Source organism: Nicotiana sylvestris, chromosome 3 (assembly GCF_000393655.2).
Source record: "Nicotiana sylvestris chromosome 3, ASM39365v2, whole genome shotgun sequence".
In the NCBI taxonomy this organism is placed as follows: Eukaryota; Viridiplantae; Streptophyta; class Magnoliopsida; order Solanales; family Solanaceae; genus Nicotiana; species Nicotiana sylvestris.
Genome location: NC_091059.1, coordinates 211,735,625 through 211,758,840, shown reverse-complemented (window position 1 = coordinate 211,758,840; position 23,216 = coordinate 211,735,625). Strand labels below are relative to the sequence as shown.

The following is a 23,216-nucleotide window of genomic DNA, read 5'->3' as shown; positions in this document are numbered from 1 at the left end:
ACGACGATTTAAGTGCACTCTGCACTAATGTATTAGGAAAAGAAATACGACTTCCTTACCTAAATCCAATCTCTAAGGAGGAAAGTGATTACATTAAATCACAAACAATTTTTAAAATAAACTTATTATCTCAACAAGTTAATTACTTAAAAAATGATATAAAAGTTCACAAAATTGAACAAACTATCTTTTACATGTTGTAGCCAATCAATTAAAAGACACTAACAAATTAGGAATCCCAACAAAATCAACAGTAGCACCTACTATAGAAACACATCCTACTATTAAAATCCCTGAATTTTCAAAAGAAACGTTCCCGCAATTAAAAGATAAATTTGATTTTACAAATGAACTTCTAGAAAAAATAGAAGAACAACTTAAAACGAAACTGAGTGTATCAAAGAAAAGTGATATAGAAGGATCGAAAGATATACCAGTTTGAAGGATCAAAAGTACAAATAAAAATATGCGGAAATTAAAGTAAAATAAGACAAGTTTTAAGAAACTTACTTTTATTTAGAACATAAGAAACTGCGGAAGGAAATTTTACAGAGAGGGAAGGGAGGACATATAAGAAAAGAGAAGGGCGATTTTCGGTCTGCCTCTTCTATTACATTTGGAAGTCTTATATAGACTTCGAAAGATTTAATTAACGACTCTTTCTTTCTAGAAAGGTCAAGTGTCGTTGTCAATGACTCTTGCTTTTTTGAAAGGTCAAGTGTCGTTGTCTCCTTTTCTGAAAAAGCAGGCGTCGCTGTCTCCTTTTCCGAAAAGGCAAATGTAGTTGCAGAACTATTTATCTATTAGACTGGGCATAGGCCTGGGCTATTCCGTCTAATTCTTCCATATCTCCATTCTTTCTGCTTTCTGCAGATGACGAACTTGAGACTGCTTCTAGCATTGTTTGTATTTGATTTGGATCTGCTGACTCGATATTTGCTAACATTCCAAGCAGCCTTTTCTTCAACTCATGTTGAGAGTTTCCTGATCCTGCTTGGGACTCTGTTCTGATTGGTCGGGATTTCTTTGGTTCTTTAACCTCTGGAATCCATCCTTTGATCTTTGGTGTTTTAACTAAGTATCTGATTTTCTCAATTTGCTCTATGTCAAATGACCAATTGATAATAAAAGATATTCGCTTTGCAAAGTAGTATTTGCATAACCTTATATGTTCAGGAAGAGAAGTGATTTCATTTTCTATTTGGAACCTTTTATAATGCATATGGAAGCTTCGGGCCATTGTTTGCTCCGTTCCTCCAAACACTTTCCACCAGTCGTAGAACCATCTGGGTAGTGTGGACCACTGGGCTTGCTCACTATACTTTACAAACCAGGTGTGGGTTTTTGGTCGTAAATAGAGGAAATTAAACCATGCATCCATATAATCTTTAAAAATATAGGTTTGAGGCCTATATTGGACTGATAATACTATTGGGGTATGTAAGTGATCCATGGTCCATTCAAATGGACTTAATACTTTGTTAATGGTGAATTTTGAAATTCTGATACTAGTAGGGTCTCTTTCATCGCAGAGGGTATGTTCAAATGTAACAGATTTTGTATCTGTTAGGATTAATTCGTAATACTTTCTCGTCTTTAGGGGGTCACTAGTGTCAACATAATTCCTGTGTGTGTAACAGGGCCTGATTAAATCTGCAAGGTCAAAGTTTTTGTAGCCTTTGTCTAGGGCTAAAACTTTAACTGGTTCTTTAGCGATTAACTCAAAAGTCTCCCTTTCTGAGGAAACTGGTCTTTTGTCTTCCGCTTTTGTTGGTGTGTTAGGATTGACTGCTTGGGCGAAGGTTTCAGGAACCTTCATTGCGTAGTCGGCACTTGTCAGTATCTTACCTGCTTGGCTGGTGGAGGCTTTTGAGGAAACCTGCTGAAATGGACCATCTCTTTTGGGAATAGTCCCGAGTACTGTCATGGCAGTGGTTTTATTTGTAATGGGTACTCTCGGAGGGGTAACCATTATATTTAGGGTTGGTAATAATGGGAATTCTGCAAGAGCAGAATACCTATTCTCTCTTTTAGTAGAGGCCCTGAACGGACCCTTCTGGTTTGGTCAAAGAGTTATTTTCTCCTTTTATAAATTCGATTTCAAAGTCGAAGCTAGATAATAAAGCTTGCCATCTGGCAAAAATCTGTTTAGAAATAAGATTTTTAATATCCTTTTGCAAAATTTCTTTAGCTGATTTACAATCAACTCTTAATAAAAATTCTTTATTTATTAAATCATCTTGAAATTTTGTAATACATAGTACTATAGATAAAATCTCTTTTTTGACTGTACTATAATTCTTTTGAGCCGGATTCCAGATACCGGAAGTGAAATGAACTAACTGTTCCGGATACTCTGACGAAATTCGTTGTTTAAGAATACCACCGTACCCTTCATCAGAAGCGTCGGTTTTGACTATTCAGGATTTGGAATTCCTAGACATGGGAGTTTTTGAACAATGGACTTGACTTTCTTGACTGTGTCGGTTTGCTCTAGACTCCAAGGGACCGGATTCTTCCTGAGACGTTTATAAAGGGGTTCACAGATTTTCCTAATATTAGGGATAAAGTCTGCTACGTAGTTGAGGCTTCCTAAGAATCTTTGAAGTTGTGTTTTGTCTATGATTTCATCGGGAAATTTGGACGAGAATTCAATGGCTCTACAGATTGGTTTGTAGGTTCCTCATGTCCTAAAAATCTAATGGTTGTTTGAAACAACTTTATCTTCTTAGCACTGACTACTAGTCGGTTGTGTTTTACTATTTTAAAGAAAGTATTGAGATGTTTAAAGTGGGAATCTATATCTTCTGAAAATATTAATACGTCGTCAATGTAAACTATTGACATGTTACTATAGGGGTTGAATATATTATTCATTACATTCTGAAATTCAGATGAGGCATTTTTTAACCCAAAAGGCATTACATTCCATTCATACTGTCCAAAGGGGACATTGAAGGCAGTTTTATATTTATCTTTCTCAGCAATTTGAATTTGCCAGAAACCTGATTTCATATCGAATTTGCTATAAATATTAGCCCTATAAGTTCTTTTTAATAATTCTCTTTTATTAGGTATCGGGTACCTAATCCATTGTAATACTTTATTTAAAGGTTTATAGTTAATTACTAACCTAGGGGCTCCTCTTTCCTTTTCTGCGTTATTGTTAACATAGAAGGCTGCACAGCTCCAAGGTGATTTAGAAGGCCTAATTATTTTCTTCCGGAGAAGATCACTTATTTCCTTTTTACAGACTTCCATTAAGTCATGATTCATTTGAATAGGTCTTGCCTTAGTAGGTATGTTTTGTTCATTAAATTCTCAACATAACACTTGACCATAATACTCAGACAACCGAACAAGTAGCTAAAGAAGATGCTACGGTTGTTATGGTCTTGCCTTAGTAGGCCTTAATTCTGAGTATTATTTTGAGATGCTACGACCATACATAAAGGATTAGCACTATTAATAGTGCTAACCTATTTTGAGATGCTACGACACAAGGAAGATGCTAAAGGTCTGAGCAAAATAGGTCGTAGCTAAAGAAGATGCTACGGTTGTTATGGTCTGAGTATTATTTTCAGTTTTTACTACGGTTGTTACCTGACATAACACAAGTACCTATTTTGAGATGCTACGGTTGTTATGGTCTTGCCTTAGTAGGTATGTTTTGTTCATTAAGGTAAATCCAAAGTTGTCGGAATATGTCGGAAATAGTACCAATGGACTCGGAATTTATGTACAACTAGGCTGTCCTCAAGAAGTTTGGCCAAAAAATGGCTAGAGAAACACACACGCGCCGGAAAAATATAAAAGTGGTCGGAATTTTGTTTAAATTGGATGGGTAGGCTCGGAATTGCAAGGAGATGACATTGTCGAAAAGAAACGTTTCTAAATTCTGGCCGGAACAGCCCTCACGTGCCGGTGCGTGGGACAGACGCGCCGCCGCCGGCAGATCTCCGGCAGGCCCGTGGGGGCGTGTGGATGGTCTTTTTCAGGTAACTTTTTCTGGGGTTTGGTCGCCTATCTCTTGGGAACCTTTTGGTGTTGTTGGATTTCGCACAACAGTGATAATTAGTGACTTTGACGCAAATAGTCACTTAGATCACCAGAAAATCGCACGGTGACTGAGTTCTTTCTTCCCGGATGTCGCTGGAATAACGCACGGCGATCTCTTTTCACTAAAGCTCTGATACCATGTGAGAATGTACGGGAGAAAAATCTGATATTATTCACATATGTTAATTATGATACAATGAGTCCTATATATATATATATATATATATATATATATATATATATATATATATATATATATATATATATATATAGCCCTATATATATATATATGTGTGTGTCCTACTCCTAACAAGATAGTTTAAGAGAAGCTTTCCTTTAAGCTGTTGACTTTCCATCCTTAGTTCGATCCTGTCCTCATGTTATTAGGGTTGTTTATCATTATCCATCTTGTTTCTTCACAAATAAGAAACTGCTGGTTGGATTCTTTTCAGAATTAAGCATCAGCTGATGCTTCTATTTGTTGAAGAAAAATATTTAGAAGACAGTTTTTTTTTGTGTATAGTGCTTAGGGTGGGAAGGAAGAAATGTCTTGGATGAAAATCACGTGCAGATTTTTTCAATGAAGTACAAAGAAGTAATGAGTTATGTCTTTTGAGTTTTCTAGTTAGCATTCCTTATGTTTGTTACGATCCATTGTCCATGACTTTTTGCAGGGTTAGAATGACAGCGGAGATTTTAACACATATACGTACTTTGAAAATGTATAGTTGGGAGCTACTTTTTGCAAGTTGGCTGATGAAGACGAGATCGGAAGAAGTGAAATACCTATCAGTGAGACAATATCTGTCATCTTTCTAGTACTTTACGCTTGATAGAATGAGCCATGTGACTTAAATCTTAAACTTAGATTTTCCTGTCAGACTAGGAAATACTTGGATTCATGGTGCGTTTTCTTCTGGGCAACAACACCAACACTTTTCTCGTTGTTCACATTTGGACTCTATACTTTGATGGGCCATCAACTTGATGCAGCAACGGTACAATCAGAGAATCTAAAGTAACTTGCTTAATTGCGCAATTTTTTAATAATCATATGTTGCCTAATTGTTTGGTTAAAATTGCAGGTTTTCACTTGTGTCGCACTGTTTAATAACTTGATTTCTCCATTAAACTCATTCCCTTGGGTCATCAATGGGTTAATTGATGTGAGTTGTGAAAATTCTTTTGTTTGAGAAATTATCCTCCTTTATTTTATAAAAATTGTTGAATCTTTTGTTTTGCAGGCTGTAATATCTTCCAGGAGGTTATGCAAGTATCTATCCTGTTTTGAGCGGGAGACAAACATGGAACAACCAAGCAATTGTTCGTTTTTCTCTTCCTCTGATAAGCAGACCGAATTGCAAGATGTGGCTGTTGTCATCCGTGATGCATCTTGCACATGGTCGTGCCATGACCAGAAGGAAATGGATTTGGTTTTGGATCCTGTTAATCTTCTTATTCCGAAAGGTTTAGTGGTTGCAGTAGTTGGAGAGGTAAAACTCTATTGCTGTTATAAATGATTTATTTTAAAGCTCTGAGCTTATCAATGTGAGAAAATTGTGACCAGCCTCATCTGACATGGAATTGGGAGTATCTTAAAGCTTTGTCCTTTTGACCGTTTACAAGCTTATGGGTTATGGGATGACATTTCATATGTTGTTGTAGAAAACACAGACTTGACTATTTAACATTTTGGATCAAGAGATATTTGATATATGTATACTTTGTCTTGGAAATGGACATATGTTTAGAATTGTCATTGCAAAGCCTCTGCTTCTTAATGGTGCAAAAGTTTGTGAAATCTGAGCTACTGAGGGTACTATATATGTATGACTCGTGCTATTTGGGTTTTTCCTTTTCACCATATCCTGTTAGATGGAGTTGGAGAAATGATTATAATCTCAGAAAAGAAAATTTGAATCAATATCTCTATGATCTTTTTATACTCTTACTACCTACAGTCTACCATTGGCACCTTCTTTAGTTTAATTCACCTTAGTAACCAGTTTGGTGGTTCTAACTATACGGAAAGAAACTACGACGGTGCAATGCTCTAGTATAATAAGAAGTTATACCTCCCTTTCCACCATAGTAATGGGTGTAGCAGAAGTGATACACTGATTTTCTTGGACATGTAGCTGTATCTAATGATTATATTGTGCAAGGTTCCTTTCCAGCAAAACTATTATTTCTCTTATAACAGATCTTTTACCTGCAGGTTGGGTCTGGTAAATCATCCTTGTTGAATTTGATTTTGGGGGAGACGAGGTTAATTAACGGATCTGTGTACCAGACTGGTTCAATTGCATATGTACCGCAGGTGAACAAACAGCTGGTAGTGTTGATGTGTATGTAGCACTCCTGATGTCATATTTTGCCTATCTTTTCAGGTTGCTTGGATTCTCTCAGGAACCATACGTGATAACATTTTGTTTGGGAGAGACTATGACCCAAGGAGGTCTATTTCATTTACCTTTTGACAAGGCAATAAGAATTTGTTTGGATAGTTTCAGTTGCATCAATTTTCAGTTCTCAGTTTTGCATTTCCAAAGACCCAATTCTGCTATTACCCTCATTGACCATTGAGATGATGTTTTGTATGCCTTGGACCCTTAAAAATTCATTGTCTGAAGGTTTATTGAGGAATCACTATCTAACAGAAGCTTATTGGATTTTGATGAGAGCAGATACTCGGAAGTATTACAAGCTTGTTCCTTGGACTTCGATATTTCCAGAATGATGGGAGGTGATATGGCCTCTGTTGGAGAAAAAGGATTTAACTTATCTGGCGGACAGAGAGCTCGTCTTGCTCTTGCCAGGTGATGCAATTCTCTGTCTTCAAATTGCAAGGTATTTGTCTAGTGACTGTGAGTAAGTGAATTGTCTCTTCTTCTGACAACTTTTCTGTATCTGACAGAGCCATCTATCATGATGCGGAAATTTACCTACTTGATGATATCCTCAGTGCAGTTGATGTACATGTTGGTTTTTCAATTTTACATAATGCAATTCTCGGCCCTCTAATGAGTCAGCATACGCGCATCCTTTGCACACATAACTTTCAGGTTTTCCATTCACAACTTCCTTTTAGTGCTGGATATAATAGAGTTTTTTCAGGTTTCTATACCTTTATTTTAAACTCAATTCATAGTTGTTTATTCTTATATAAGACTTGTAGAAATTTTAGTTTCGGTCAAAGATTATAAGGAAGAAAAAGGAGATACCATGAAAATATTGATAGAAACTTCTATTAAATAATGAGCAAGGGCAATTTTGATATAATCATTATGGAGATAATGTGATGCTATATTTTGTATATGGATATACAAGCCATTGATTTTCGCAGCTCATTGTATTTGCAAGTGGGAGCCACCTTGCTTTCAGAAAAGACTAGTAGACATTGCTAATTGAGCTAAATGATACACGAAAATTTCCTTTCATCATGCAATGGGTTCTGTGTAGTTTTATCTTCACTTTAATAGTTTTTCTTCCCTTCTATATTCAGCTGAAACCGATCGAATATAGAACAATTGTTTCTTAATTCCAGTTGTAGTAACAGTAATTGTTAGTTGCTGGGGTAAATTGAACTTGGCTCATTTAACAAGGATCTGTAGATTAAGTGTAATATATAGTTAAATTTTGCTTCAGTTGTTCCCAGTGCATTTCTGGAAAATCTACACATGCAACATTATTTATCTTTCTTTCTAATGACATGAAGTTCCACTATCCGTATGTGTGTCACAAGGTTAGTGATGTTGATTCATGCACCAAATTATGTTGTGAAGCAATTTACTACTGTATATTGGCCATTTTATCAGAAGACTAGGCAAAAGAATGGAAAGGCATAAAAAATTAGAAAAGGTGTATTTCTGTTTTGTAATCTCTTGTTCAAGAAAGAACTAAAAATGCATTTATAATCAGAAAAGATGCATTAATCTCAGGTTAGAAACAAATCGAGCACATCTAACATCTTTGTTAATAAGTTAACTAGTCGTTGGCAACCCAGAGGACCATTCATTTACGATATCTAAAGTAGTGCCTGTCTTCCATATAATAATCTATTCTTTTACTTTATAGGCAATATCTGCCGCAGACTTGGTAATTGTGATGGATAAAGGACGTGTGCAGTGGGTGGGGAATCCAACTGAGTTTTCTTGTTCTTCTGATGTAGCATTCTCAACAATCGATGAACTTAGCACTTGTTCTGAAGTTCAACGGCAGGATAAAAAATCAAATATTTCTAGTGAGATCCAGCAGAAAGTTTCAGAGGGCGATTTTATATGTACTCCTGGTGGAAATCAAGTGACTGATGAATCAGAGGCTCGGAAAGAAGGAAAAGTCGAACTCACTGTATACAAGTGAGTTGTTATTTTATTTTAGCATGAAAATAATTCTACAACAAAGATATCAACATTACACCTCAATCCCAAGCTAATCGTAGTTGGCATAAAGATCCTCACTATCCATGTAGCTCCATTTGACTGTTTAAAGAAAGATCCTGCCTGTGATAAATTTTTCAGTTTGATGATTTCATCATTATATGACTCGCAGGAGCTATGCTGCTTTTGTTGGTTGGTTCATCACAGCTTTAACATGTCTCTCTGCGGTTTTGATGCAAGCTTCTCGTAATGGAAATGATATGTGGCTCTCGTATTGGGTTGATGCAAGTGGAAGAAACCAGAAAGCATATTCAACAAACTTTTACCTGGTAACTAACCAACTACTTAAATTGTGTAGATTCTCTCACCAAGTTATTTTCTTTCCCCAGATTTATTATGGTTTATTTTGAGGAATGAAATAAATCATAATAAAGCTTTATTATGCTTTTTTTTGAAATTAAAAATTTCATTGTAAGACTCTCCTAAAATGGAAGAATATTGAAGAGCTATGTTGTTGCTCAATATATTGTTTTCTCCTATTCTTCTCCTATTATCAAGAGAAGATCTGGTTTCGAGGCATGAGGCTTTCTTAGAAAATTCCGTTGGTCCCCATCTCAAAAGTAGTAACTCGGTTTGTGAAGAAAGAATGTATTCTTTTTAGTATATTTCATCACCGTTGGCACTAACCATGTTTAGTTCCCCCCCCCCCCCTGCGCCCAACTCATTCGTTCATTCTCTCAAATGTAAAGGTGGAGTTGGAGAAGTCACCATGCCTTTCTTGGTGATATACAGCTCATGATTGACTAGTTATCAGTATGCTTGACTGTTTTATTGATGTTGCAGGCTACACTCTCTCTTTTCTGTCTGGCAAATTCCTTGCTAACTTTAGTGAGGGCATTTTCATTTGCATTTGGTGGGCTACGCGCCGCTGTTAAGGTGCATGATCGATTATTAGAGAAGCTTATAAGTGCACCTATTAGCTTCTTTGATCTGAACCCAACTGGGAGAATTATAAACAGGTATATCTGATTCACTAAGAAATTAAATGTTCTTTCTTTTGACATTACATAATATGTACTGACTGGACTATACAGATTGTCTTCAGATCTCTACACAATTGACGATTCTCTTCCCTTTATTCTCAATATTCTGCTAGCTAATTTTGTTGGCCTTTTGGGGATTGCTGTAGTTCTTTCATACGTGCAGGTATGGCTAGTTCCTTGTTTCAGAACTTTTCACGGTTTCTTTTTTGCAATTTTGTAAGTACTGCAGTCCATGTTTTGCTTGTTAGAACTTCTGATTCTAATAGGTTCTGCTTATATGCAGGTCATGTTTTTGTTTCTCTTAATGCCTTTCTGGTACATCTACAGAAAATTACAGGTGCGTTCCAAAATTTCTATATATCTCACTGATTGGTAAAGTGAAGTGGTGTTTTGATCAAAGCCAAGTAATATCAGGATGATAGTAAACAGTGTAATGAATGTAGATCTTTTTGTTCCTTTCGTGGTCTTCTTTTCGTGCTCATTCTATGTTTTAGCATTATTGTATTCTCTTTCGGATGTGTTACTTCCATTTCTATCTCATCAGCGCTTTTATGTTTTCATCATTTAGATAAGAGAAAGGATAGTAGTCACATCTCCTATCTGAACAACTTATGTTTTACTTGATATTTGAGTATCATTTATTGGAATAGACACATCATTATGTAGGCTATTTATTCGTTGTAGCTTAGTGAAACTTGGTGTATCATTTCCGAAGAAACTAGATTTTTCCTTTGTAAGATATAATGCTTGCCAAGTATGGGTATTCATAGAAAGAAATTTTGCAGTATAATGCATCTATTGATCTATTTGTGCTGCTTCAAATATGAACAAATAAAAAAAATCAAAGTTTCTCTTTGAATCTCTTTTTATTTCTCTTTTGATCTTAAGCACAATCTGAGAAGTCATGCTAGTGATCCACAATTGCTAGAATGTTATTAAAGGTTATTTTAATAACCTTTTTCTCAAAGTCCCATATGAAATATTTAGATGCTGAATAATATGGAGCCCTTAGCCACTGGAATAGGTAGTTTCACTTCCATAATATGATTTATTAGAGGCTGTAAGACAGAATAGCTGATGATAAGATCTTCAGCTGTACTATAGGTCAACATCACGTGAGTTGCGTAGACTTGACAGTGTATCTCGGTCACCTATATATGCATCTTTTACGGAGACTCTGGATGGATCATCAACAATAAGAGGCTTTAAATGTGAGGTAATTATATCCTGTTTTTCAATTAAATGAGATAACTCTCGCAGGAGCATCTTTGTCTTTTCTTTCAAGAGGATATAAATTTTCATTACTGCTAATCAGAGCTTGTGCTTTTCCATTTGTGCCCTCTTGAAAGAACTTTTGACTGCTTTACCTGTTGGGGTCAATCACATCTTTGATCGCAGGGAAGGAGTTACTTAAAGAAGTTCCTGTTGTCTAAAATTTCCCTACTAAATTCTAGTCCAGTTACTATGCTTTTCTTCTCTTACCTTGGATTTCTGACAGTTTTAGCATGATACTACAATATACATTTAGATAAAATCTAATTCTGATAGGAGAGTGAAACACTTGTGTTATCTTTCTTTTGAAAAAATGCATCTGTTTGACAGAACATGATCACAAGTAATTATTCTTCCTCATGTGAGTTTTTTCTTTTATCCTGTCCTTCCCTAGTTTCAGCATATACCTATATATATAATAGGTATCTAACACCCCTATTACATAGAGGAACAGTATGATTGCAGTGAATGTCACAGTACCTTAGTAATTTCCCTTGTACATCACACAATTAGGGAACATAGTTTATCCCACGCTTTATAAACCGCATCATTAAGTGCACCTTTTAGCCTCCTCTTGTTGCCAAACAGAAAGACCCATTGCTACCTTAGTGTGGAAAATATCATTTGAATGCTGTGTATTCCCGCATTTTTAAGAACTCATTAACCAACATTCGTGTTTTTCCATTTAGAAAATTCAAACAAACTATATTTTTTGGCAGTTTTTTTTTCTGCTCAAATTTAATCAGCATCTGATGACATATCAGAGGACTTCGTATTCAGAAGTAACAGCGAGTTTGTGGCTCTCCCTGCGCCTTCAGGTATGTCTTGCGCTGTCAGTACCACTTTAGTGGAACTACTTCTGATTTTTGTGTCACCATGTTCTTAAGTTTGACAATGTGAATTGTGAACTTTGGCATGCACACATTTTCTCATTTTTGTAAGTCATATCATAATACTCAAAAATTGATATTGTCATGATTACTAGATGCTATAGTTGCTACTGAAAGATTTAAATTTTCCAGTTGCTCGCAGCTTTTATCGTGTCATTCATCGCGGTGATGGCAGTTATTGGTTCTCATGGATACCTCCCCATCAGTTTAGGTACGCCAGGGTTGGTAAGTTTTAAGTGGTTCTTTTGCTCTTGACACTTTTCTGCAAAGCAATCATAATCTTCCTTGAATTTGATGTACTGATTCTATATGAACAGATTGGCTTGGCTCTCTCATATGCGGCTCCAATTGTATCTTTACTTGGAAGCTTCTTAACAAGTTTCACGGAAACAGAGAAAGAGATGGTTTCTATTGAGAGGATCCTACAGGTAACTAAATTAAGATACAATTCATAAAAAGCTTATCACACAAGTTGAGAACTCCTTTTTACTCCCCATTCTAGTATATGGATGTTCCTCAAGAAGAAGATGTTGGAGGACATCCCTTACATCCACAATGGCCACATCAAGGAGAGATCAATTTTGTCAATGTGACTCTTAAGTACAAGCCACAACTGCCTCCTGCTTTGTGTGGTGTTTCTTTCGACATTGCTGGGGGAACACAGGTCTGTTTGTCTACTTTGAATATCTACCATGTCCTTTAGTTGCAAATCTGACACTTGCAAAATCGCATATGTCAATAAGATGGCCTAAATCTATCTAAGAGAGAGATGACGGTTGAAAATTAAGTTATTGTAATGTCCTTATATTAAATTAAGACATTTGCTTCAGGAAATCTGTTGCTTGTTCACTTTTTATATCAAGTCATCAGGCCAATATAATCTTGTTTTCATTGCAATTATAGTGAAAGTGTTTCACTGGAACTTTAGACGATCATAGTGAATAGGACCGTTGTGTGAAGATGAAGCTAATTCACTAACACTATTTGGTGCTTCCACTATCCAGATTTTCCAGTCACTAAGAGTTAGTGATGCTAATGTTAGCTTTTGGAAGCGTAATAGTTAACCGCGGTGATGTTCTAATTTGCACCATTTGCCTAGTTTATCATCCAGATTCTCCTACCCTTAAGAATCTTTAAAAAATTTAACTTTCGCTATTGGAAAGTTTATTATACTTTTGTTGGGGTTTCTTGGAGAGAGTTTTCTAGCCACTAGATCCTGAGTCTTTTCCTTGAAGGATATCAAAATGATCAAAGGTGTCAAAGGCAAATTGTCAAGACACAGCTAGGAGGGATAATGTGATATTTTGTGTTTCTTTGGTGTTAGCTCCTCCAGACTCCAGTGATATTGAAGTTTAAGGTTGTCCTAGTATCTATCAGGTTGGTATAATTGGAAGAACAGGTGCAGGAAAATCAAGTATTTTGAACGCCCTATTTCGGCTCTACCCAACATGTGGAGGATCAATCATGGTTGATGGCGTAAACATTGCTGGTGTTTCTGTCAGATGTCTCCGTTCAAGCTTCGCTGTTGTTCCTCAGGCTCCATTCTTGTTTGAAGGATCGATAAGGTAATTGGCATAGACTGACATTACTTGTTACTTCTCTTGTGTCATATTTTCTTAGAACATTCCCTTCCTTTTTCCCTCTGTAACAGCATGTGTGTATATTAATGATGATTGGTTGGAAATATGCCTTCCTTTACATGTCTGCGTAATATAAACATCTCAGGAAAAATCTAGATCCATTGCAAGAGAACATGGATTTTGAGATCTGGAATGTCCTAGAAAAATGCCACATCAAGGAGGAGGTAGAAGCAGTAGGTGGACTGGATGTTCAACTGAAAGGGTCTGGAACAGCATTCTCCGTTGGTCAAAAGCAGCTAATCTGCCTTGCACGTGCTCTCCTCAAGTCTTGTAAGGTAGTATAATGTGTAAATGGAAATAGTGCGGAAGTGTGTACAAGAAATGGGAGAGAGTTTTTTTGATGAGGGAAGATTTTATAGTAATGGGAGAGAGTAATGACAGTTTACATTTTTCTGCAGGTACTTTGCTTGGATGAATGCACGGCAAATGTGGACACTGAAACAACTTCAAAACTACAGAAAACTCTAGCCACTGAATGCCAGGGAACAACGGTTATCACAATTGCCCATCGCATTTCCACAGTTTTGAACGTGGACAATATCCTGATTTTGGATAGAGGGTTTCTGGTAAACTTACTGTCTTGACAAGCTTACCTCCTTTAAACTATGTCTAGACATCGAATGAAATATAACACAACTAGCTGACTAGTAAGTTTTTTATTTTTTGAAAAGGTAAAATTTTATTAATATGCAGTATCAAGAGAATAATGCAGCAGAATAAAAAAAACACTACACTTGGTACATCAGATCTCTATAAAATCTAACAAGTCTAGCACATCCTGAAAATTATAAACACAGTTTCCACTCCTCCAATAGTACAAATTTTGAATGCATCTAAATTTCAGAACTTGAAGTTGCTCCTTTTTGCCATCAAAACATCTCCTATTTGTCTCCATCCAAATTGTCCATGCAATGCATAATGGGATGGCAATCCAGACCTTTTTCTTACACTTCCCAGCATAGATTGATCTCCAGCATCCTAAAAAATCTCTGAACTTCTCGGGCATCACACCTTGAACACGAAAAATAGCTATAAACATGGTCCAAATCTGCCAGGTATAATATTGACAATGCAGAAAAAGATGATCAACTGATTCACATGAGCTCTCACATAGATAGCATATGCTACAAATAATAAATCCTCTCCTCAAATTGTCTTGACTCAGGCATGCTTCTTGTGCCACCATCCATCCAAAGCAGGCCACTTTAGTTGAGAAAACGTCTTCCAGATCAGCTTCCAAGGCCAATTAGTTCTCAGCTCTGAATCATATTTTATGAGTTCTCTGTAGTAAGATTTCACGGTGAACATTCCAACATATTGCATATTCCTTCCCCTGACGTATTTAAGTCTCCTCAGATTAATTATTTTGTATTATACTTATCTGGAAAGTAGGGCAACACAATGGTCAGAGACATTATCCTTAACTTAATTCTGCCTCATCATTTATTTTTGGTTTTGTTGCCATTCATTTATTATGTTTTACTTGCATTACCTACATCTTTAAGGCTGCTGATATGAACCACCAAACAAGTGTTGGCATTCAATTTAGTGCGCATACTGTATGTTGATCTGTCAACTGATGAACATTCTTCAATTGTTAAATTGCTTTCATGGTGTTAGGCTATATTAAAGATGGAAATGTCATCCAAAATGAGATTGATCCAGATTCTCATCTTTCCTTTTTTCGTTTCCAGGTTGAACAGGGTAACCCGCGGATTCTTCTAGAAGATCAGTCATCCATATTTTTCAGCTTCGCCAAAGCTTCAAATGTGTGATGCATCTCCGATGATGACTTAGGTTTTAGAAAACTAGTTCGGCGACTGGAAGATGTTGCATAGTAGAGCAACTATCCACCTTCAAACTTACTCTTGTTTTAGTTCTAATGGTTGCTAAAGTATTAATGTAGGCTGAACCAAATCTTCAAGCGTGAAGTTGTTGTACAATAAAACCATTATCTTAGCTCAAAAAGCTGCTGGAAAAAAGAATGGTAGATGTGCAAGGGTTTAACTTCTATGGACTTGTGGGAATATTTATGCATGATAAGTGCCATTAAGATGTTATTGTTCACATTTTGGTAAAACTACCTTTGAGTAAAAATGAAATGATACCAAACTCCAAACTTTAAGATCGTCGAATAAGCATATGCTTTGCACAATTCTCATACAAACCTTTTAGAGTAATTGGAAGGAATTATGCTACTACAGTTGTGGTTAAGCAATATATAATGCACAGACCAAACCAAAGAATATGGATATCCTGATCTTTTAATTACCATAAATGATAAAGGTTGCCCAACTTGAACAACATGGAATGGTATAGCATATAGTCTCTATTAAAATTTTCCTTTTGAAGGAAAAAAGATATATGGTTTTTTTCCCTACATGCTTTTTGTTGGTGACTGACCAACAAATGGAGATATAAAGTTGGACTAATCTCCAATCTTAGTCATGACCATCCTCATCTTATAGCGGACTTACACGCAAAGTTAAATAGAAAAGAAAGTCCAAACTTTGAGCTTTTTTTATGTGCCTGGAGCTAGGGAAATAGAAATTCAAGATTAGCGTGCCTTAGCTATTCTTAGTGGCAGAAGAATACAGTCAGATCTTTCTATAATTTTATATTATAATATATATTTTCTACAACAGTGCTCACTATAACATTAAAAAATATTCGGAACAAACAAGACTGTTATAGAGAGGTTTGACTGTAGTACAGAAAATTTGTAATTTATAGTACTATTATATAGTTTGTTAACATGTAAATTTTATTTTTAAAGTTATGAAAATTTGGTTCCCGGATTGATATTAAATACTTTTTACACTTACACTTGAAAATGTAGATGGAGGAAAATTATTCAACTATTGTGTTGTTCTTCCATCATTAGAAGCCTTTGTTGTCACTGTTCCCTAAAGGGTAAAGCATAAAGCTAAAGGCAAATGCTTACTCGTGCATTTTTCGGTGAATACGACTAGACAATGATTTTACACCGGCCCAAAAAGTTAGTTAACATTAAACGAAAAAGAGAATTTTGAAGACAAACAATGAAAGCATTACTATGAATAGTAGCTAGCAAGAAAATAAAGCAGTATTCTCTTTGCTCTTTAGACTGTTTACCTTATTGTTGTTGAAAATTGTCCCATCAATCCTCCACCAGGCACAGGCATGCCATGTTCTTTTGCTTGCTCCCTGATAAGTGCTATGCACAAGAAAGCAATTGTGAGTTTACAACAATTATCATATGAAATGAACGGCGGCCCGGTGCATTAAGCTCCCGTTATGCGCAGTGTCTGGGAAAGGGTCGGACCATAGGATTCTATTGTATGCAGTCTTACCCTGCATTTTTACAAGAGGCTATTTCCACGGCTTGAACCCGAGCGGATTTAGGGGGGCGGAAGGGGTTCACCCGAACTCACCCCCTTCGCCGAAAAATTACACTGTATATATAAAGCAAAATTTATTTTTTACCTCTAGATATTATATTTTGAATCCCCTTGAACTTAGTGGTCGAGGGGCCGGATTCAAAACCTTTGTGAGGTCATTGGTTCAAAACCATTCGCTATAATATTTTTTCCATTTTTTTTTTAACCCCTTAACGAAAATTCTGCCTCCGCCACTGTTGGTCACATGCTTGTTTCCACGGCATGAAATGAAGCTTTTGCGCAAAACAGTCTTAGAATTACGCCTCAAAGAATCTCTATCGTGGTTTATAGTTAGATATAAATATTTGATCCGAGTTAGTATTTATCGATCTTTATCATTTGTGTCTCCGCCGCTGATGTGTTTGATTTTGCCATTGTGCCTACTACTACATGTGCGTCTTCACGAAGGAAAGGAATAGAGCCAAAGCTTCTGTGGGCAAAGTTGGACCAATTCTAGATAACACAACCTAATATTTTTAGTTTCCACAAAATAAACATACTTTCTTTCTTGATGATAATATAATGGATTTACTAAGTATATAATACATACTGATAATGTGACTAATCAAGTCAAATCAGTATAATAATAAAGTTGCTTTGCTTGAAAAGCAAATTAAAGAAAGTAGAAGTGGGATAGAGACGTGATCATAGACAAATTAGACAATAAGATAAGGAGACAAAGCATCTCCATCCATTCGGTTGCCATATGCCTTATTCCTTTGAATTGTGACATTTGGGACATCATTTGTTTCTCTTTTAGGATATCCTATTATAACCATCATCTCTTTTTTTTTTTTTTTTTGTTTCTTTTCCCTCTCAAAAGCCATTAGTTTTGTTTCTTTTACTTTTATTACTCCCTATTACTTTCTTCCTTGCTTTCCTTTTTCTTTTTCAGTTTTCCCATTCTTTAATTATATCACTACAACTTCATGGATCCAATGCTCATTTTAGGGTAATTCTGACATTCTTTTTCCCACATCTCAAATAACTACTATCTCCAGATATTTGCTAGTTGCTACTCCATTAGTTTAACAATGGAAGAAATAAAATAGTTGGAGGAGATACATAGCAGACTTTGACACATTTACAAAATTTTAGGTGGAAATACAAAAATTGTTACTTGTAAGACTACAATGAAACAGTTAGAAATAACAATAAGGGTTCGTTTGGTTAATGGGATACGGTGGATATCCTGGTATAGAAATTAGGACTAAATTTATTTCATGTTTTCTTATAGGAATTAACTAATCGTGAGATAAATTTTGTCCTAAAATAGTGGGATTACTTAATCTCATATAGAAGGTGGGATAACTAATTCTATTGGGATATTCCACCATTGTACCAAACGGACCCTTAATGGTTATTATGAGTTATGAAATAGTTTCATCTTTGTGGAAATGACACCATGTAGCCACTTCTAAACATGCTATTTAAAATATATCCATAGTTTACAATATATTTAAAAAATTAGTCAATTTCGCTCACACTTTAGGACACGATGTCCTAGAGTTTAAACCTCAAAGTTCAAATTTCAGGACATCGTATCCTAAAGTTCAAAAATTGTGTCTGGAAGTTCGAATCTTCTGTATATGGTTAAAATCGAGCATATCCGATTTTATGCGCTCGAGGGTCTGCCTCGAGGTTTAAGTTCATATTGAAGCGAGCTCGAGCTCGAAGACACGAAGACCGAAGGATCGAGATCGGGCAAGACCAACATCGAGCAACAAAATAGCGAGATATCAGTGATCGACCACAAATCTCGGCGAGAATCTCGGAACCGACAGAACCGCTATCGGTTATTGATACCAATCATGGATTTTACTTCCGAAATTAGAGTTATACTTTATTTGGGATTCCTCTACTATATAAAGACGAACCCTGTTCATTTGTAAGGCAACACTGACTGAGAAATAACAATATGCTGCTCTCTTACTTGCTTATAACTTACTATTATTCTTATTGTTCTTAACGCTTGATCTTGATCCTGTTCCAATCGAGGACGATACTGCTTGCAATGACACTTGTTTGATTTATCTAAATCATTTAAATCATTTATTTGTCTAGTCATCTATCAATTGGCGTTGAATTAGATTATGTATCCTTATAACCATATTACAAGTTTAATTGTTACTCGTATTTCGAGGTAAACAGTTTGGTGCTCACCGTGGGGCTTAGGATAATAGTGATTGTTCAATGCTAATTCTAGTATAACACACTATTTTACACTTGTTTCTTCTTAAGAATTTTGTTTTCAGGTTAAATCATGTCAAACTCACAAAACGCATCTACACATAGCGATAACGGCTTCGGACTCCATGGAGAAAACGAGAATGTTATCGCCCCAGGAATCAAGGTGCCACAGGCTGACCTCAGAGGTGCACCGCCCGTTAACCCGGTTGATGTCAGTTCTCATGTTGCTTTGAATATGGATTTAGGCGCAGACCCCAAAGGAAGCTTACGCATAGAGGGTCAAACTAACGGTCGATGTACGCAGGGCAGAGGAAATGAAGGAGTCAGTCTCCAAGTAATATTTAAAATGCTGCAAGCCCAAAAAAACACCATTGCCCAGTTGTAAAATCAGCATGGGGCGCCAAATAGGGTCGAACAAGAGGTTACTCGTTGTACCGAGCCAGAGCCTGAAAGATCGGGTGATAATACTTCGACAAGCGATCCTGCTATAATGAGGATGCTCGAGGAGCTTACTAAGAGAATAGAATCGAGAGAAAAGAAAATCAAGGCCAACAACAAGAAGGTGGAAACTTACAACTCCAGAGTCGATCAAATACCGGGGGAACCACCAATCTTAAAAGGAATGGATTCCAAAAAGTTCATACAAAACTGTTCCCTCCGAGTGCCGGCTCCGAAGCCCATCCTAAAGAAGTTCCGTATGTCCGATATACCTAAATACAACAGGACCTCTGACCCAAATGAGCATGTTACTTCTTACACGTGCGCCATAAAGGGAAACGACTTGGAAGATGACGAAATCGAGTTTGTATAGCTAAAGAAGTTCGGGGAGACCCTGTCGAAGGGAATTATGGTTTGGTATCACAACTTGCCATCGAATTCTATCGATTTGTTCGCCATGTTAGCGGATTCATTCGTAAAAGCACACGCTGGGGCCACAACGAGAAAATCAGACCTCTTCAAAGTGAAGTAGAGGGATAACGAAATGCTAAGTGAGCTCGTATCTCGGTTCCAAATGGAATGCATGGAATTACCATCAGTCATTCATGATTGGGCTGTTCAAGCTTTCACCCAAGGATTAAATGAGTGGAGTTCGATCGCATCACGTCAGATGAAACAGAATTTAATCAAGTACCCAGCTGTGACTGGGGCAAATGTCCACAATCGATATTGTGAGCACGTGATTTTTGCTTCACGAAAATTACTCCAAAAGAAATTGATAAATAAAATAAATTGCCTCTGGGTACGATTTTGAGAATTTCGCGTGATATTTTGGTTAATTATTCTTGTCTGTGAGTGTTTGTTTTATTTTAGTTAATTGAAAAATACAAAAATACATGTTGCATGCCTATTTAGGATTTAATTGTGCATTTTGGAATTAATTAAACCATAGTTTGGTTTTAAAAGAAAGAAAATCACAAAAATATGCATTTATCCTATTTTTGTCATTTAAATGTGCCATTGTGTGATTTTATTTTTTAAAAATGTTTTGTCTTGTGTGTTAATTGTTGTTAAAGGGTAATTAATATTTTGTAAGGTTAATTTTGATTTTTACAATTCAAATTAGGAATTTTAGTAATTAGGAATTAAAAGAAAATGAAAGAAAAAGAAGAAGGAAGTGAAAATAAGGAGAAAACCGGACTGGGCCATTTTTGGGCCAAAATCAGGCCCAAGTCTCACCTTCACCCGATCCAGACCAGTCAGCCTCGAAGACGGGCGAAACGACGTAGTGTGATGTCGAAACTGCGTCGTTTCGTCGTCAAAAATCACAACCGTCCACCCAAATCAATTCAACGGTCCCTAATGACCAACCCTAACCCGTAAGCAGCCCCGACCCGTTTTGACCACACCGGTCCAACCCACCCTGAAGCCAAACGACCCCGTTTTAATTAAATGAATTAATCAAGGTCGTTGGATCCCACCATCCAACGGCCCAGATTAGTTCACTTGATTTCAATATATCAAAATCCCTACCCCCTTACCCCCCAAACCTAATCAGACCCCTTACCTCCCTTTCGTCTCTAACCTAGAGACCAGCCCATAACGCCACCTCACTTCGCCACCGGAAATTGCCTCACGGCGGTTCCGGTGGCCCAAACCTCCCCATTTTTACACCATAGCTCTCCCACAACCTCCTCTCTCCAAATCCGCACTCAGTTTACCTCGAATCTCAACGAGGCTCTTCGAATCTTCAATCGAAGATCCCCGCCCCAAACCCTAGCCTATCAACTTGACCCCAAACTCACACCTTGTGACCACCGGACCTCCCTCGTTCCTAAACTACCCTTAGATTGCTTCGAATCACACCGGGAGATCTCGAATCAGGAGTTTAAGGATGATAGTTGGAAGCTAGGTCAGAGACTAAGGTCAAAACGGACCTTAGTCGAATGTGTTCTCGTTCAAGAACACTCGACTAGGGTCTGCCTTGGCCTCAAGTCCCAAAAAAAAAAATAGGCTCTAGAGGTTCGAACTCAGTCCCTGTTTGACTGGTAGGTCTCCATTCAATTTTTCTTTTTCTATTAGTTTTTGCTCAGTGAATTCATCTTCTACTCCTTTCTTATTATTGTTCAAATCCGAAGGTTTCGTGTTTTCTCTGTATTTTGTTTCTTCTTTAGTTTCCTGATTGATTTGAATCAGTCAGTATTAGTAAGTTTTGTATAAATTCATTCAGTCCCGTAATTGTTCGACATTGTTGTTAGTTCAAAGTATGTCACCTGTGATTATATGTAATTTGTGCTTATGTCTATTGTAATTCAGTATGCTTACAGTATTCAAATTGTTTTTGTTTAGGTTTGATTTAGAACGTATAATTTGTTTCAAATATGAATAATATGCATCTGTGTGAGTTGGTTTTGATTCCAGTAGTTCATTGCAGCTTTGTTCCAATTATGTCATTTGGTTAATTTCATAGTTTTAGTAATCAAATTGATAGGTTTTAAGTTGGTTATAACTGATGTTGTTCTTAATTTAGATACAGTTCTTTATATTTCAGTGTTTAATTGAGCATTGGTTTAGGTTAACCAGTGATTAGTTTACCTGTTAGATCAATTGGCCATAGCTGATGGGATTCCGGGGTGTTTTAGGAATAGAGAAATAGAGAAATTTGGTTTACTGATAGTAGTGGGAAGTGGGGCACCTAAATACCATAATTTAATGTAATAGTGGAAAATTGGTTTGACTAAGTGGTCTGTCCAGTGGGGTCCTAATGTGCTTTAATTTGAACTAATTGATAGGGGGACCACTAATGAATGAGAGATGTTTGGCTGATTGGGAATTAGAAATAGTAGGGTAATAATGAAAGGCTAAATAACCCACATAGTAGAGGAATATAGGGCTGGAAAGTAAGAAAGAAGTGGAGGGTAATTAGAAAAGGGTAATTAAAAAAGGGTAATAATAAAAGGGTAATAGTAAAAGTAAAAGAAAAAGGGGGCTGGAAAGGGTCTTGCTTTGGGTATAAGATAGGGGTCATTTGGGACTAAGAGGAGAGATTTTTTGAACACAAAGAAAAAATTTCAGGGTTTAAGTTAAAAAAGAACTGATTTTTCAGAACTTAAAATTGATTCTTTGAGAGTTAAAAACTGAAAGTGAAGCCTTTCTTTACGGCTAAAAATCAGAATTCTGTTACTGCTTCCGTGGTTTGCATTTGGTACTACTGATTTTCGGATTGGCTTTCCTGGTTTTTCTTTTGGTTTTGGAGTGTTGTTTCGTTTGAATTTCTGGGTTTCTATTTGGTTTTCAAGTTTTCTGCTTGGTATCTGAATCTGGCTCTTGGGTTTCTGCCACTGTTTGTTACGGGGTTGTTTTGTGTATTCCTGCGCTGTTGCTGTTGTTGTGTTGTTTACTGCTGTCCTGCTGATCTTCCTCTTCTTCTCTTGTTCTATTACCAGGTACATTCTCGAATCACAATGTCATGTAGCTGTTGAAAAAATGAAAGGCAATGCTCGAATAGTCGAGTATTTAAGTTGTACTGATAGCTTAATAGTCAAATGATATGTAGTTTTATAGTCTATCTTTGTAATTCAATAAAGAAGGTGGACTATAGGATTTATATTCGACTGAACTGTTTTCTACAATTTTCCTTAGTTTCAATGTATGATAGTTGGGGTTTTATTTTGTTTTAAATAAATATATCAAGTTGTTGGAATTGAACAAGTTTAGGTAATCCTAATTGGAGCCGGCATCAGTCTGAAATAATAGGTTAATCGTGAACATGTAGATAAACCTAGTTAAGGCGTGAATTTGGGCTAATTTTGTGAATTAGGTATTAAGGTTTAGTTCAGGCAGCTTGTTTGTTTAAAAGGGGGCTTGTTTGGTTTGAAGAGGTAAG

At 36.5% G+C, this 23,216-nt stretch overlaps 1 protein-coding gene across 4 annotated transcripts in view; it reads left to right on the top strand.

The window, feature by feature from the left end:
- The window catches only part of LOC104250068 (ABC transporter C family member 13), a 34,759-nt gene extending 19,409 nt beyond the window's left edge, over positions 1 to 15,350 (top strand). The window contains exons 15-36 of one of the 4 annotated variants that reach the window (XR_011406343.1): positions 4,734 to 4,851; positions 4,941 to 5,057; positions 5,145 to 5,225; positions 5,304 to 5,552; positions 6,278 to 6,379; positions 6,450 to 6,517; positions 6,747 to 6,878; positions 6,977 to 7,124; positions 8,137 to 8,417; positions 8,611 to 8,767; positions 9,282 to 9,457; positions 9,533 to 9,644; positions 9,765 to 9,818; positions 10,575 to 10,697; positions 11,473 to 11,571; positions 11,776 to 11,868; positions 11,961 to 12,071; positions 12,146 to 12,307; positions 13,011 to 13,208; positions 13,369 to 13,558; positions 13,682 to 13,849; positions 14,978 to 15,350. Coding sequence is in view for 2 of the 4 variants with exons in the window: in XM_070171450.1 (XP_070027551.1) it covers positions 4,734 to 4,851; positions 4,941 to 5,057; positions 5,145 to 5,225; positions 5,304 to 5,552; positions 6,278 to 6,379; positions 6,450 to 6,517; positions 6,747 to 6,878; positions 6,977 to 7,124; positions 8,137 to 8,417; positions 8,611 to 8,767; positions 9,282 to 9,457; positions 9,533 to 9,644; positions 9,765 to 9,818; positions 10,575 to 10,697; positions 11,473 to 11,571; positions 11,776 to 11,868; positions 11,961 to 12,071; positions 12,146 to 12,307; positions 13,021 to 13,208; positions 13,369 to 13,558; positions 13,682 to 13,849; positions 14,978 to 15,058 (3,010 nt within the window). In the remaining 2 variants the exon portion in view is untranslated. Of the gene's footprint in view, positions 1 to 4,733; positions 4,852 to 4,940; positions 5,058 to 5,144; positions 5,226 to 5,303; positions 5,553 to 6,277; positions 6,380 to 6,449; positions 6,518 to 6,746; positions 6,879 to 6,976; positions 7,125 to 8,136; positions 8,418 to 8,610; positions 8,768 to 9,281; positions 9,458 to 9,532; positions 9,645 to 9,764; positions 9,819 to 10,574; positions 10,698 to 11,472; positions 11,572 to 11,775; positions 11,869 to 11,960; positions 12,072 to 12,145; positions 12,308 to 13,010; positions 13,209 to 13,368; positions 13,559 to 13,681; positions 13,850 to 14,977 lie in introns of those variants that run through there. The other 3 variants (XM_070171450.1, XR_011406344.1, XM_070171451.1) reach the window with 3 other exon arrangements.
- The last annotated feature ends 7,866 nt before the right edge of the window (positions 15,351 to 23,216 follow it).